This window comes from Talpa europaea (assembly GCF_964194135.1).
Source record: "Talpa europaea genome assembly, chromosome: 6".
NCBI lineage: Eukaryota > Metazoa > Chordata > Mammalia > Eulipotyphla > Talpidae > Talpa > Talpa europaea.
In genome coordinates, this window is record NC_140072.1 from 98,669,863 (window position 1) to 98,687,169 (window position 17,307).

The 17,307-nt window shown below is 40.7% G+C and overlaps 1 protein-coding gene across 1 annotated transcript; it reads right to left on the minus strand.

Annotated features, from left to right (window-relative positions):
• Positions 1-3,079: 3,079 nt before the first annotated feature.
• On the minus strand, positions 3,080-13,140 carry FAM216B (family with sequence similarity 216 member B; the record flags this gene model as incomplete). Its single annotated transcript, XM_084234893.1, has 3 exons — positions 3,080-3,279; positions 10,137-10,257; positions 13,042-13,140. 3 exons carry the CDS (start codon positions 13,138-13,140, stop codon positions 3,080-3,082), a joined length of 420 nt encoding a protein of 139 aa, XP_084091019.1.
• Positions 13,141-17,307: the final 4,167 nt, after the last annotated feature.

A 17,307-nucleotide genomic window follows, 5' to 3' on the forward strand; every position in this document is an offset into this window, starting at 1 on the left:
CACATGGTGCAACAGACCTCTCCTGATGTGCCCACTGCTCCCATCAGCAGTGTATTTCGTCCGTCTGCGTGTTCTGTTCCCCGCTCTGGCTCTGGTGAATTCTCTCACCCTCCCACGCTTCTGACTGCATCCAGTGCTTATATAAATAAATAAATAAATCTTAAAAAAAAAAAAAATGCAAGAATATGTAGGACCACAGTAGTTGGGATGCTAGCTGATACTGTGGGTAGGGAGTTGTCTGAATTACTTTCTGTAGTGCCAGCAGGCAGCAGGGCAGAGCTGGAAGGGAAGAGTCCTGGAGCCCACAGTGGCTTTTTCAGGCTTTTTATCATCTTTCTACACCATTTGCAGTGAGGTAACAGGGGGACTCTCCAGGCCCTCTGGGCTCATGTTCCTTACTCATCCCTCGAGGACAGATTCCTCAGCACCTCACCCTTGTTCAGACAGTGAACAAGACATCACACACAGATTATTTTAAGAGGCTCACCTGCCCTCTTTAGCATCCTTTGGCTGCTTAATCATGCAGGGCTTCCAAACCTTGGCACCAGCTTTTGCCTTGTCTAATGTGGCTTTTCTGTTACATCTCCTCTGCCTGGCTGCAGAGAACTCCACACAAGGCTTCTTAGGGTCACTGAGGCCCACTGGCCACCCTTTGATTCTCATTTCCTGGGGTGTACAAATGATACCATCACCCCCAGGTCTCATAGACATAATACCAACCAAAATTTCTCCTGCCTTCTGGTGGAACCGTCAGTCCCCCATCTATTTTTTTCCTTGCGTCAGCACTGGGCAAGCTCTGAATGACAAATGATGAATCGTGATCCTCTTTCATCCTCTGCGACTCTGCTGCCTCAGGGGTCATGGGCCAGTCAACTTGTATTATTGATCACCTACCACAGACTAGTGATTACTAGTAAGGTACTAGTAATTTCAGGTAAATGGTCACTGATATCGAAGACTTTTAAATTCTGATGATGTCATTTGACATTATGAAGGCAATCAACATAATCTCCAAAAGGTTAAAGCAGAAAGCTCCCTAAGTTACAGGTTGTCCTCTGTTCCCCTTTGATTATTTTCCTCATACTCCTCATAAACTTCAGGTGCAGGGCTCAGAAGCGAGAGCTGACAAGTGGGACCTTCTACATCATCTTAGATCTTTCCATGTGTCCTTCTTATGGGCTTATAACATTCATCTGCCAATGAACTCTTCAAAGCCTCTGTTGGATCCAAAGTGCTTCTGAGATTCTTGATGCAGGGATGCAGCTCAGAATCCAAAGCAGCCTCCTTAATATTCTGCACCACTAGCAAAGACTTAACAGCAAATATCCAAAAAAAAAAGTGATATTAAAAGTGCATGCAAGCAATTGAAAGGGATCAAAGCCCCACTGTGGAAACAATGGGAAGGTTTGTGCAGGCTCAGTCAGGAGTATCCAAATCTGTTCCCTAGAAGGCTACCCTATTGTTCCCTTCTATTTCTGTCTTTTTTTTTAAGTCTACTTAAAATTCATATAACTGTAAAGCTACATACAGTATAGGAGTCAGGGCCAAGATTTACAGAGGTCATAAAGCTTCTTTATGATCAGGTGAAAGAACCCCGCAAGGTCAGACTGGCTTTTCCAGTCAGAAGAGTGGACTACCCATCCTCCTTGACCCTCCCAAGGAAAAGTCAGCTGGGCTATCAGAACCAGTACTGGGAGTTTTACAAATGTTCTGACAACTTTTATATTTTTATGTTAATATTTGCAGAGAGAAAAATCATCCTCATCATTATTGAGTGATATTTTTGTTTCTGGTAATAATATAGCATCTTCCTTTCCTAGCAATGTCAGCATGCCCACTGTCAAGCAACTTTATATTCTATCTCAGCTCACTCCTTTTATGAGCCTGAGAAAGTTATTGGCTAATTTGAATGAGACAATGGAGATGAATATTTTGAAAATGCATTTTTATTTTGACTTTGTGTGCACATTGATTTTTAACACCCCCCCAAAAAAACGCTGGTGATGGAAAGAACTATTATATATAATTAATGCAGTAGTATATCATTTATATTATGATCTAACTAGTGTCATCTTATTTTTTGCTCCTTTGTATTAGTTGTGTGTTTACTTAACTCATTAAGGTCATAGCAATGTAAGGTTGAGATCAGTTCTTGGGACTATTTATTGTCCTGTTGCAAGTGTATCTGTTACCTATGTCAAGGTCAGTTACAGTTGTTTAGAAAGAACCCAGCTGTGGCAGGCTAATAAGTCCAAGTTTTAAGAAAAAACAAAGGGATTGAATCAGGCAAGAACTAGAAGACTTGGAGCCAACTTGAATGCTCTTGCATAATGGGGAAGAGAAGGAAGGATGTGGAAATTCATGGTCTAGTTGCTGCTGAGATGACATAGTTCTGGAAGCACAGCATGCTCAGGGTTAACTCTGTGTTTGTTTGTGTATTTTCAATATGTGTGGTGGGTGGGTTGCAGGGAATGGTCACCCCATGACAACTGGCAGCCTTTTTAAAAAAAAAAAAAAATTATTTATTTATGCATACAAGACCTGGGGTATAGGCCATTGATGCGGGGGTGGGGGGAGATGATTCACCAGAGACAGAGTGGGGAACAGAAAAGGCAGATTGACTGAAATACACTGCTAAGGGGAGCAGTGGGCGAGTCAGGAGAGGTCTGCTGCACCATGTGGGGCTGCTCCCTGGCCGGCCAGGAATCAAACTCGTGCTGCAGAAGCTGAGGATTGCTTCATAGTGTGTTGCTTAACCCCTGCGCCACCAGGGAGGCCCTCTGATGCCTTTTCCCCCTTTCATTGGTGATTCTAATTTGAAAGAAGCTTTTACTTTGAAAGTTTCAAAGACATTTTACTCCACAAATTGTATGTGCAGTGAAAGACTTATTTATTGTTAGTGCCATTGCTCTTAAACCTTCAACTTGTTCTTGCTAGTAAAATTTATGTGAACGGGGAGAAATTATTTCTTGGAGCATGGGGTTTGTATTATTCATTATCATTTAACAAATACGCACTAAGTACTCACTAGATGCTAGAATACAAAGGCAAACTGCCTGTTCACAGCATGTACAAAGCCTCACTTGCTGAGATATCGGAGCCCTGCACTCTGAGCCCTGAGTGGACCCACAGACACAGGTACTGCTGTAGGCCAGGTTCTCGTCATGGCAGAAGCCTTCCGGCGGATGGGTGTTTGAGGAGCTACCTTGGCGGAGGCTCTCTTCGTTGACTCTCTAAGCACAGCAGCACATGCCAAGACTTCCTGTTGAGTAATATAGCCTGGTGGAGAGAAATGAAACAGCAAAGTCAACAATTGTGTAAAACCAAAAAGCAGACAACCCTGCAAAGAGTCACATATTGATGAGGGAGGGTAGGATAGAAGCAATTGTGTTCAGCACACCTAGGTTGTATGATCTTTAAAGACAGGAGGGATATTTTCCTCTTTTGCATTTATCACTAATCAGTTCATGATGCAGAGTCAATGGTTGACATGACAAATCTTTGGTGAGGGACTTTGGCAATGGGAAACCTGTGTAAGAACTGCTTATATTCATTGGCAAAACTTCCTTCAAACCAGAAACATATATTCATTCTATTGTAGTGCTTTGAAAATGTAGTCTGCAGTCCACCTACTACAGAATTATCTGAGCATGGTCACATTTAACATATACATTTCTTTAATGCGGATTTTTGGCCCTACTCCAAAGACATTTTGAATTAGAAACTCAGGAATTTTTGGCCTGGAAACGTGCATCTTAATAGCCTACAGGGGCAAACTCTGAATATGCCTATTCTAAATGGGTTCTGCCATTCGCTGCATCAACACAAAACATATGAGACTTTAATGGGAAGGAACTTTAATAAAACTAGGAAACAATACAGGTAAGGCAAAGAGTCTAGTTTCTAAATGAAGCACCTAGAGTTACCCGTCCCCTCGTGGGTAAAACTCCATCCATATGGGATTGGCCCAGAGAAAGGCCCCAAAGCCTGCTACAAGTCTAAAGCACCTTCCAGTGGGGACCCACAGAAAAGGGTCAGAAACAACCAGACAAGCCCGGAAGGAAAAGAGCAAAATCAACATCAAGATAAAAGCTGCCGTTGTCACCTCCCCACGGGTCTCACCCACATCTGTGTCACCCAGTCCACGGCCAAAAGACAAGTGCAGTTTCTTTCCGTGTCTCTAGCTCCATGCGCCTCCTCCAGGTCTCCTGGCTCCATCCTGCTTCCTTCCTCAGTCTCTTCTGCAGCTTCTCCTCTCCCTGCTCAGCTCCACCCTCCCTTGGGTGGGGCAGGGAACCTGGAACTTCCCCCTTTCCTGGGGACCACCCTGTTACAGTTTCATTGGCCTCAAGCAACTTTACATTATCAGTGAAGCTACTAGATAAGGCAGCTGCAATTCTTCAATCATGGAGACCAGACAGAATCCCAGCCTCACTATTTACTATTTGCAGAACCTGGTCAAGTTATTTAACTGATCCATGTCTCAAGTTCTTTTCTGTAAAATGGGAGTTGTAAAGGCACCTGTAGAGGTGTTTGAAGGTTAAATAAGACAGAACATGCATAGTGCTTACAACACTGCCTGACACAGAGGAGGTTCTACTAAAAGATAACTATTGCTATTTTTGGTTTTATTAAACCACCTGCAAAAACCATGTCTCTCTTTTGTACAAATACAGGCACACAGTATGAAGTAGATGGGCTAATGCCAAGTGAATGGTTTATTAAAAAAAAAAAAAAGAGTCAGGACAACGGAGAAGGGAGCTGGAGACTGAAAACATTTCCTAGAAGAAAAGGGATTTAATAATAATTACATCTTCACTAGGCTGCTGCTTACATGTCATGAGGGTTTTGAACCATTATTTCCTTTGTACTTAAAATCCCATGAAGATGGTAGGAGAAGAGAAACATCATAGGAATCTGTACAATATTTGGAGCTTGATATCCCAACTGGCATTTACCACCTATATAATTTTATCCAGGTATCTCCCCTGCCTGAGCTGTAGTTTCCACAACTGTAAAGTAGGAGGAAAATGAGATATTATATATAAAGCTACTAGCACACTGTCTGGAAGATGGTAAACACTCCATAAATATAACTGTTATTGTTGTGAGTAAATCAAGCCTCTGAGTTTATACAACCAGCAACCGGCTGAGCTGACTTGAGCCCAGATCACCTGCCTAAACCCATTGCCATATCTACTAGGTCAAGTTCCTGGACAGCTTGGAGCAGTGCTGTTAACATTTTTTAACAATCCATACTCTGATTTCTTTAAAGAATTTACCCATAAGACTTCACTTTCTATTATTGAAAGGGAACTGCTAAGCAAATAAAATCTTTCCTGCTTCTTGCTAAAGAGTCATAGGCCTGGTAATGCAAAGTAAGTGTAAATAACAAGTTTGGTTCCTTAATAAGCATTATCTAAACAAGGTCTGGCAGCCAGTTAGGCTGATAGATCACCCAGGCCTTCCTCAAATATCTATATCTTTCTGCTTTTGCGAAGATTTGTATGCTAACTGACCAATGTTATCAATGTAAAATGGTTATGTAGAAAGAAACCCTTTGTCTCTAGACGGGTGCTCATGTAACAGGGTGGTCCCCAGGAAAGGGGGAAGTTCCAGGTTCCCTGCCCCACCCAAGGGAGGGTGGAGCTGAGGAGGAAGAGGAGAAGCTGCAGAAGAGACTGAGGAAGGAAGCAGGATGGAGCCAGGAGACCTGGAGGAGGCGCATGGAGCCTAGAGACATGTGAAGAAACTGCGCTTGTCTTTTGATTGTGGACTGGGTGACACAGATGTGGGTGAGACCCGTGGGGAGGTGACAATGGCAGTTTTTATCTTGATGTTGATTTTGCTCTTTTCCTTCCGGGCTTGTCTGGTTGTTTCTGGCCCTTTTCTGTGGGTCCCCACTGGAAGATGCTTTAGACTTGTGGCAGGCTTTGGGGCCTTGCTCTGGGCCAGTCCCATTTGGATGTACGTTTACCCACAAGGGGACGGATAACTTTGGGTGCTTCATTTAGAAACTAGACTCTGCCTTACCTGTATTGTTTCCTAGTTTTATTAAAGTTCCTTCCCCTTAAAGTCTCCTATGTTTTCTGTTGATGCGGCGGATGGCAGAACCCATTTAGAATAGGCAGGTTTGCGGGATTTGGGCTGCCCCTCTCCCTGTCCTATAACAGATTTGGCGTCCAACGTGATTTAGGACATAGCCATCCGTGGTTAGTCAGCCCCATGGGGAAATTGGGCTTCCCTATGGCACTGGCTACCATAAGCGCAAATGTGATTTTTGGTTTCTCCAGTGTGTTTGTTTCATATGTCGATTTGCTGTTGAAAAACTGGCTTGGGCTTTGTGAAGATTCTGTGTGTTTGTGTGTAATTTGTTTGTCGTGACTAGCTAAGACATTTTAATTTGTGGAAATTTTTTTCTGTGCCAGTTTTACTCAAAAGATAAGGCAGTACATTGGACCATGTGGCCAGATCAAACATGGCGTCTGAGGCACTTGGCGTGCTCTTGTAAAATTCAAAGGTTCTTGTTGCTAGTACTTTGGAACTTTTTTCTTTCTTTCTTTTTGCAATCTCTGCTGTCTCATTAGCATTTCTAAAGGCAATAATGGCTCTTCAGTGGTATGTTGCTTTGTCTTTGGCTACTTCCTGCTCTCTGCCTGATGGATTTTGCCAGCCAATTGTGGAGCAGTGGTGTTTAAATTAGCAAATGTATGCCTGGGTGTTAAGGAAAGAGTAGCCTTAAGCAGTAACTGGTAATTGCTGGTAGCCTTGATGGATTCTTGGAGATAACTTGAATTTTTGCAAAGCCTGGATCAGAAAAGTTAATAAGATTTTGTCTGAGTCTGAAAGGATTTGCTACTGTGAATTTTGTCTACACAATTTGTTTTGGGCATGTTTGCCATTTTGAATACTGGATTTGTTCAATTGCTGGTGTAAGACAAGATTCTAAGTTTCTGCTTCCTACTGAGGAAGGTCTGTTATGGAAAGCACTCTTTAGGGTGCATCATATAACTACCAGGTTTTCATACCTGTGTTGTTGCTGTCCCTCCCTAGTGTGGGGGAGGAGTAATCTGTGCTTAGATGTTTAATCTGCTCTTTCAGCTTCTGTCCCAGAGTGGCTAACAGAAGTAAGGAGATGACTCCTTTTAATTGAAAGTTAATTACTGATATTTTGATTTTGCTTTTTCAGGTTCTATTCCAGGAAACCCAAGGAGTGCCTGCTTGGTGGCTAACAAGAGATGACTCCTTTTGCTTAAAAGTTAACTTTTATTCTTTCAGTTGCTGTACAGAATACCCCAGGATTGACTTCTAATAAAAAGTCTTCAACACTGAAAACCCTAAGGTGATAAACAAGGTCATGTAACTCTTGTGATTAATAAAACTTTTCCTTCCTATTTCCAAAGTCTTAGGTTTGTAGGATGACAACTGGAAATTTTTCTGCCAGCAACACTCCACATTTTTTTTTGGACTTTGACGTTTTTTTTTCTGAGCCTATGGAGTAAAACTGCAGTTACATAACATATTCTACGTGGCATAACTAAAAAAAAAAAACTGTCTTTGTCTATATGTTGTATGTCTGTATGTCCTTGTGTCTAGCGGTCTTGACCTCCAGTGATTGACAAATTGGTATACATGGTGCCCATAGACATTAAAAAAAAAAAAAGAGTCTCCAGTTATGAGAAAAACAAAAGGTTATGGTTTGATTGTCAACATTGTGCTACTAAACTAAGCCGGTGCCTTCATAGAGATTGAACATTGTTGTTTCTGTTATTTTTCTGATATTTATGGCAAAGCTTCCCAGAAATCTAAATTCAAGTACAAATTTGGTAGCCTGTCATTTGGCTGATGCAAGGAAATTTTGTGGAACCTCAGTAGAGCTCCTGAGACACTCCACGAAGTTTCTCCCTTTCCTCCTGGGAAGGCATTAGATGAATTTGTTCTATTTGGATTTTACCTAATGAAGTAAAACTGGAAGGGAAGCATTGTCACTTGGGAAAATGGTAAAACTTTGGTATGTACAAAATGTTAACAGTGGTTCTCTATAATGTGTATAAAAAAAAAACCTCTCAGTATCTGGTATGTATGTAAATTGTCAATGGTGATTGTCACCTTGTAATAGTGTATAATTAAATTGTTTCACATCTACAGAAATTGTTTCTGGAAATATAGGGAGAAAAGGTCTCAACATATTCCTATTGATGGAACTGTTGAGAGTAAAAAACTTTCCTACAAAGGACTGAATAGACTTGGAAATACACCTCATATTTACTAAGTTTTCCTTGACATAATAATACTGATGATTTTTTTGAATTTTGCTCTAAATCCACAAAGTTTTCTTGTTTTGGTGACCAGGATCTGCAGCAAGGTTGTAATTTTTTTCCCCAACAAAGCTAACTTGTGTTTGCATTTTCTCTCCCCTTGATACCAACACAGCATAAAAATAGTGGTAGTAATCTTTTACTACTTATCTCAGAGTCTGTTTTTGCATAACTTCCATAGGAATTTTGTTTAAACTGAAAAAAATTGGACATAAGTTTCATTGTGTGGCTTTGTGTGGAGCTCCTCCAGAAAGTTGAAACAGAGCTGAACCAAGAAGAGGAGAACCTGTTTGCTTTGTTCGTAGTGTTCCACAGACCTCCAAAGAAGGTGAGGAAGCTTGCCTCCATTGGCAGGACTGGACAACCCGGCCAACGAAAATGCCCTGGTACTCTCGAGAAGAGGAAAGCGCAGGTGGAGTCTGATGAGACCAACTTTGTACCTGAAGCCTACATCGACTGGATGCCAATGGTTCGCTCTAATCCTGTATGGAGTATTTCAACAAAGCCAGCTAAAAATTGCTGTTACTTATTTCTGCCCTGTGATTTTATGCAAAAATAGAAAAAATGGTTTAAAAGTAGATTTAATTTGCAAACTTTTGCTATGCTGTTAAAAAGTTTGGGATCAAGGTTGAGAGAATTCGTTTTTGCATAAGTTGAACCAATTTTAAGATTTTTTTTCCCTGTGATTTTGATATATTTGCTGTCTTGTTTTAGCCAATGCTCCAGATTTTTTTTTCTTTTGGCTTGGATAATGGGCTCTTTTCAAGTAATGGAAAACTGTCATACTGGACATTCATGGACAATGCTGCTGACTAATTGTTGCTTCTCTTATACACATTGTAATCCTGAAAAAAAGACTGTCTCCTAAGATTACACCATGACATCTGTGCCACCATAGATATGGTGGAATAAAAATTAAAAGGGGGGATTGTAACAGGGTGGTCCCCAGGAAAGGGGGAAGTTCCAGGTTCCCTGCCCCACCCAAGGGAGGGTGGAGCTAAGGAGGAAGAGGAGAAGCTGCAGAAGAGACTGAGGAAGGAAGCAGGATGGAGCCAGGAGACCTGGAGGAGGCGCATGGAGCCTAGAGACATGTGAAGAAACTGCGCTTGTCTTTTGATTGTGGACTGGGTGACACAGATGTGGGTGAGACCCGTGGGGAGGTGACAATGGCAGCTTTTATCTTGATGTTGATTTTGCTCTTTTCCTTCCGGGCTTGTCTGGTTGTTTCTGGCCCTTTTCTGTGGGTCCCCACTGGAAGATGCTTTAGACTTGTGGCAGGCTTTGGGGCCTTGCTCTGGGCCAGTCCCATTTGGATGTACGTTTACCCACGAGGGGACGGGTAACTTTGGGTGCTTCATTTAGAAACTAGACTCTGCCTTACCTGTATTGTTTCCTAGTTTTATTAAAGTTCCTTCCCCTTAAAGTCTCCTATGTTTTCTGTTGATGCGGCGGATGGCAGAACCCATTTAGAATAGGCAGGTTTGCGGGGTTTGGGCTGCCCCTCTCCCTGTCCTATAACACTCAGACCTTATGGGGCTACCCAGGTCTGAGACCTCATGCATGAGTAATAAAACTTCTCCTGACCTCACCATTTCTGAAGTACCGCTTATTCTTCCCTTGCCTGGGTAAAAGGCTAGAATTTATTTCTGCAACATTATCAGGTATAATAATTTCCAAACTTGGTCTGTCAACTAGGTTGATAAATAGCACACTGGCAGAGGCCATTCTGCTTGAACCATTTATCTGAAAACTTGACTTCCAGATGCAGCTCACGTGTGTTCCTGAGATCCTGGTTTAGGTCAGGTAGTTAAAACTCACCCAGTTGCTGCTGGTGCAGAAGGGTGTGAACATAGCGGGCCTGCAGGGCCTCCCACTGGGGAGTGGGGTTGTAAATCCTCATGATGCTGTAGAAGTAGCGCTGCTGCCCTGGGGTAAGGTCCTGTCAGAGCACAGTAGGGAATTTTGATGGGTTGGTGGAATTGCTGGGGATGGAGAGACAAATTCCCCTCCTTTTCCCCCTCCCTCATCCTTGCTGACCTGTGTGATTATGAATGGGTAAATATAAAGATTCTTGGTAACTAGGTAAAAATATTGGGCTGAAGTATCCCAAGGATTTCCAATATCTTATAATTTTATTGATCCATTATAATTCTGAAAGGTCCATACAGGAGGCCGGAATGCAAAAACCCACCAGGAAGCCCACCTGGGAACAGGAATGCAGAAGCCTGCCTAGAGGATTCAGACAATGAACCTCCCCCGCCCTACAAATCTTTTCTCAGACAAAGAAACTCCCCCTCCCATAAACTTTTTCCCGCCATTGCAACCCAGTCTCCCACCTGATCTCTCCTCACCCTATAAAAGCCTGCATCCCCCTGACAATGTACACGGCTCCACTGACCCCTACCTTGGGTCTGTGAGGTCCACCCAGGGTGCAATAAATTTTCTCTTCCTTTGAGAAATTTAGCCTGGCTCTCCTTTTCTTTATCACGCCGAACCTTTCAAATTCTTCTTGAGAAATGTGGGCTATGAAAATCTACACAGTACCTAAAGTCTGCCAGACTTCTGAAGGGGTAAAAGACAGTTCTCCCTTAGCAGGGGAGATAGATAGATGAATAGATGGGTAATGTAAAAAGGGCTATGCTGGACACTGCAGTCAAGAAAGGTTTCCTAAAGGAGATGATCAATGTATCTGAATATTAAGTGCCAGGAGGAAGTCCTGAAGGGACTAGAATACTGATCTTGAAGGGTATTAGCACCTCCAGGGAACCTTTTAGAAATGCAAATTCCTAACAAGGGCTGTGGGGAGGGACCACAGTCCATTGTGCAGTATTTTGGGTGCTTTGCTGGTAACTGAGACCACACCTTAGGGATGGAAGTCCTATACCTACACTAACAAGGATGTAAACCAATAGTTTTTCAAAGGAAAAAAAAAACACTAAAACTTAAATAAGAAAAGAAATGCAAATTCCTTGCCCCACCCCAAACTGTTAAGGGGAAAAGTCCAGAAACTGAGAAATTCTGGGCAGTGGGAGTGGTCTGGGTTTTGATAAGCATTCTGGGTGGTTTTGATACATGCACACTAAATTTGAGAGCCACTGGATTAGAAGAAAAATAATAGCTTATTAAAGGAAGAAAGTGGCACAAACTTTCTTGTGTGGTACCCAATATCTAGATATACTGGAAACCAGACTTTTAAAAAACTTCCACCAGAACTTAGAGGCTGAACTGGAAAAGGATATAGTTTGGCAGAGGAACATCATGGAAGCTTTTATATGGTAAGAATTTAAAGATTACCTTTTATATAAGGAGTCATTGAAGGTCTTTATTTAAGACAGTGATTCTCAACAGGAGTGATTTTTAACCCTCAAAGGACATTTGGCAGTATCGGGAGAAATGTTTGTCGCAAATGATGGGAAGGAGGAGGAGAGCTATTTGCCTTCCATAGGAAGAGGCCAGGGATGCTGCTGAACATCCTATAGTGTGGAAGACAGATTCCCAGTCCCTTACAATGAAAATACCCAACCCAAAGAGTCATAACTTAACTGACCAGATTTCCATTTTAGAAAGCTCATTCTGGCCCCGCTGTGGAAAAGGGCTCAGGAGAAGACAGACCATTGGTAGGGAGAACATTTAGAAGCCTACCTGCCAATGTTATAGAGGAACAAGAAGGGTAACAACTGCTATTATGTACCTAATATATCTTAAGTGGCTATGTTAGGGGGAAAAGGATAGTATATGCAGATGGGGAAACTGACATAGTGGCATCAACCTTCTAGAAACATCAAGATAAAATGAGTTCACTAAAGTTAAAAAATTCAAAATTAGAATTTTCAAAGCTACTTGATAACCACATAATAAAAACTAAATTTTGATAATTACACCAAAGAGTAGAGAGACTTTTTTTCTGTTAGAAATTTTGTGGAATTGAAATCTGTGAGTCAGATTATTTTTTGATTTCTAAAAACCTTAAGCTTGATAGCATATATCCAGAGTGAAAGCAGCAAAACTCAAAACTTCAGTTTAAGATATTTCAGTTTTATAATTTCTGAATTGAATGTTTAAAAAGATATATCTGAAAAAGGAACTAGATTCCTAATTAAGTCTCTTCAAAAGATTGAGAACAATCTTCAAAAGTAAACTTCCAAAAGTAAAGCTCTAAAGTGCAATGGAAGTTTGCACGATATAAGATAAAATATTAAAAAATGTGGTTCTATTTCACAAGGAAAAAATGTCTACTTATTTTCCTTCACCAAGCTCTCAACTTTCTAAATGAGAAGTATGACTAATATTCTTATCCTGTTGTCATTCCATGTAGAAATGAAAGAGAAGGGAAATTTATACAGCATATGTATGAGATGGTGTTAACTGACTTTGCCAGAAAGGAGTTAACTTAAGCCTTTGGCAGAGGGCCACAGTGTGTCAGTCACTGAGTTTGCCACCACTGGTAGTGGGTCAGCAAAGAAGAGACAACCACCTACTGGAGCTCCTAAATGGTTCAGGGTAGGATGAGATAGTCCTTGCTTGTTTGTTGTTTACTTGATCAATTGCTTGCTCACTCACTCACTCACTCACTCACTCACTCACTCACAAACTCCTTGAACATGCACTGAATATCTATGTTGGAACTATTGTTCTCCCTGTTACTGGGTAAACAAAGATATTAAAAAGAGTTTCCGAGCCTTGAAAGAGAAAAGTCCCTTCATCTGTGAATGATGTGCTGTACCTTTAGTAATGAAGTGTTTGCAGCTGAGTGAGGGACTCGAATGCAAGGAATATGGGGGACATTCCGAAGCTTTTGTTGTCGTTTCTGTTTTTCTCCCATTCTTTATCCTAGACTCCAAGGAACAAAAAACATAGGCTAAAATTTCATTTCATTCAACCAGTTTGGGGATCTTACTGTGCATAACTGCTGTTGGCATTTGATTAGTTTCCTTTCATTTTTCTTTTTTCCCCTATGGGCATTATATGTGATTTTAGAAAAGAGAGATCATACTATTTCTGTTGTGCACTTTCCCAAATTATTAAATATCTCTTGGAAATATCATTTTAGCTGCAACATAGTAGACCTTACACCATTCTCCTTGTTTTAGATATTTAAATTTGCAGTTTTACAGTATTGTACTCTAAAAGGGTTAAACTTGCCCATTTCTTGCACTTGCTGGACAAAGATAGAAAATGAAGGAGCAGGCATCCCTGCTATGAGCAAGTCTCTTTTCCATGTGATCAAGGGTTTAAATCTGAAGTTCAAATAATAATAATAATAAAGTGAACAATCAAGAGTAAAAAGGCATATTGAGAATAAACATACAGGGTGGTAAAGGCACAGAGCAGAACCTCCAAGAATTTCAGCCTCCACGCAATCCTTTGCCCTTGTCAACATTAATCATTTGCTAAGCTGAGATCATGAATATAGGTTGTTCTCACTTCATGCCAGTTCCTTCTCTCTCTCCTCTGTTGTATGCTCTTGCACGCACACGCACAAAGTGCACATGCTTCAGAAGTACTTTAACGTGAGAAGACTCGTTCTGAGTTCACAGATCTAAGTTCACAGATCTAACTTCCAAAGGAGAAATTTATTAGGAAAACATCAGTCAACCTCTCTGTGTGTCCTGTTTTCACTACATAAATGAATATATTAAACTGTAAATATTTTATTTAACTGTTTTTCTTCAATGTGCACTCCAGAAACCACACCAACCAAAACACACTCTTTGAATATTCTATGTGACAGAAGCCTACATTGCACTGTACTCATATGGACCCAATACCCCTCCTCCCATTTTCTAGATCTGTGGAGCAGAGCATAAATATTCTTCAAAACTGAAAAGATTTCTTTCCTTCTCAAATAGCATAAAGAAATGACTGATGATCTTTTTTTATGGCAACAATTCCTATGTGTGCTTTTCTTGGGCTATTGCTGAGGAAATCTATCTCACCTATTCAAGTGATAAAGTTTATCACCTATACCTGATAAAGTTTGATTAAAATGCTTGGGGAATCCAGGGGGGGGGGAAGTCTACAAAGTAACTTATATCTGCAACTAAAAGACAGTTTTACTTAAAAGGAACTTACCCTGTATTGTAGTCTCCCCATTTTGAAAAGCTGGTTTTCACGTTCAATATAGTGTTCTTGCCAGTTCTCTTTCTTCAAGCTATGGCAGTGGCAGAAATTCAGTCTGTTGATAAGTTGATATCCAAGCAACATCATGTGATGAAACACAGAGCTGGGGAAACTTGGCTGCATGCCCTTCCCTGCTTTTGGACAACATTCAAGTGCACAATTTAATCTTTTTTTTTTTCCTCCCAAATTTGTGTCTATGGTCCATGTCTATACCATATCTACATGATATGCAGGATGGGGGATAAATGTGCATGGAGACAGAATATTAATGGTCAAGAAATCCAGTCCATCCCATGAATATTTCCCAGATTTGGAGTCAGTAATCCCCACTCTCATATACTCGGAGTGACAAAGGCATAATTCTTACTATACAGATATGGGCATGAATTTGTCTGTAGTCACCTATGGAATTGATCATAGGTCAAGATAATGTTGCTTTTTTTTTTAATTTTTAGAGGAGTAAGATACTCTCTAGTTTTGATCTTGGGTAGAGGTTACATATGATGATAATGAACCCAAGACAAGAAGATTAAGATCTCATCAGTATAAGCCTGACTCTTGAAAACAATCTTATCCTTTCCTGTGCTAATTTATTACTATAGAGTTCCTTTTTTTTCTTGAGAATCCCCCTTCTGAATGCTAGCTTATCTGCAAAGATGAAGCATTCCTGGAGAAATGGAAGAAGAAACAGCAAAAGAAAACCACAGATTCTTAGGAGACTCAGAGGAAGATAAAAACAGGGAGATAAGATTGATGAACTATGTGGCTTAAAGAAGAAAGAAAGGACAACTCAACAGACACAAAATGTTTGTTTTATTCTCTAATTTAAACACAGACTATCTGGGGAATAAATGTGGCACAAACAAGACTATAAATGCCAATGAATACCACAAAATCTCACAATGTTTCTGAGCTTGGTGGTTCTCTACTGAGAGATAAAGAACAGTCGTCTGCAGAATTGACATTTTCAGTTGACTCTTCCTTGAAAGCTTTCCCAGGAAATGATAAAATGCCATCTAGGGCATCTGCGGACTGTCACGGGCACAGTCATCTATACACTTTCCTCCCCCACATCTGCATATAACACAAATGCAGTAGGCTTAGAAGTTGAAACTTGACTAGACACAAAGTGTTGAAGAAAAAAGATTAATCCACGCAGTTGGATGTTGTACAGAGGCGGGGAAAAGCATGAGGGAAATTCACCTAGCTCTGTTTCATGAACATGGTGTTATTAGCTTATCAGCAGACTGAATTTCCACCATCACTACATACAGTATGAAGAGACCCTGCAAGAAAATTTGCAGAAACCTGGGAAATCCCTGATTTATAACAATGTTCATTAGTCCTTCCCAATCAGGAAAACAGAAATAGATCTAGGTGCATGACAGAAAGGAAATATGATGCATGAGATCAATTACAAAAGTATTGGAATGGGTTAGAAGAGTGAAACAAGAAAGACTAGTTTATCTAAAGACTGGTGGTCACACATCACTGGAGACAGAAGGGAAAATGACCTCACCTCCAGTGCACAAGCACTAGCACTGAGGTGCTCTGCTGAAACACTGCTTCCTGAGCCCGGCCTTGGACCTCACTCCCCAGCCAGCCTTGCTTTTATGTGCTTCTCTCAACTGCTACTATCTCTCATGTAATCGCCATTGCTGCCACTGCGCAGATGCCAGCAGAAGCTGTGAAAATTGCTTCTCCTTTTTTCTAGCCTTCCATTTCCTGCTTCCCATTGGATGCCAGTTGGCAAGGGATTCTGCCAAATTTATTTTGCAATGTCCCCACTACTCTGGTAAGGAAAAAAGTATAGATGGGTAAGTACTAAGCTGAGAAATAGTGGACACCATCCTACACATGGGAATACCATTGACAAAAACATAAGAGGCACTTAGGGAATCTATGAAGCCAGGCAGAGGCTGAATAACTTAGACATGCAATCAATGTTTGGTAATATGACGAAAATTTGGAATTTCTAAGAAAAACCAAAACGAGATACTTAGCTCTATAGATCATGTCAAAGAATGAAATAAGAATTTTTGGACAAGGATTTAAGACTGAAGAATAATGAAAAATGTGTATCACCAATTATGAATTAAAGATTATTTTTCCAAAGACTAACGACTTTTCCAGGGGAAATAAAACTGACTACAAAAAAAGAAAAAATAGAAACACCATAATCTAATCAGAGAATATAATGTTGACTCTTCGTAGTAAATATGCATACAATTTCATAGTTGAAACATTCATACAATGGGATAGTGCTCACATTAAATTGCTTATATATCAATGTTTAGAATGTGTGTAGTAAAGTGTTTTCATAGAATAGCAGAGTAATCGTGACCTCAGTGGCAGATATGACTACTTTCCTCCAAAGCACACAGATAACCCCCTTGGCTACCCCAAGCCCAAGTAACTTGCCTTTCCCCACTCTGAGTCTGTCTACCACCTGGACTGAGTATCTCTACTCAGTTTTACCCAGTCTTTGCTTTTACCCAGTCTGGCTTTGCTTTGTCATAGGGCTGCATAGTTCATTGAGCGCAATCTGGTCCAGTGGGAGTTGGGGTATGGGTTGATTATTTATGTTATCTTGGTTTTTTTTCCTCCAGTAGTCACAGAAAACTCCAAGATTGCAAAACAAAAGTAGGGAATCCAGTTTAGACACCCCGTAGGGAATCCAGTTTAAAGTAAAAGAGCCACTTACAATGAGTGAAAGCTATTTGGGACATTTATAAGCAGAGCTTATCAGTAACAGAAAAGCTGTATATAGTCATATATGTACTAAGGATTAAACAAATTCAGAAAGTTCAGAAACAAACCCTAAAATGGAATCTAACTAAAAAAGGGAAAATGTCCATAATTTAATTAT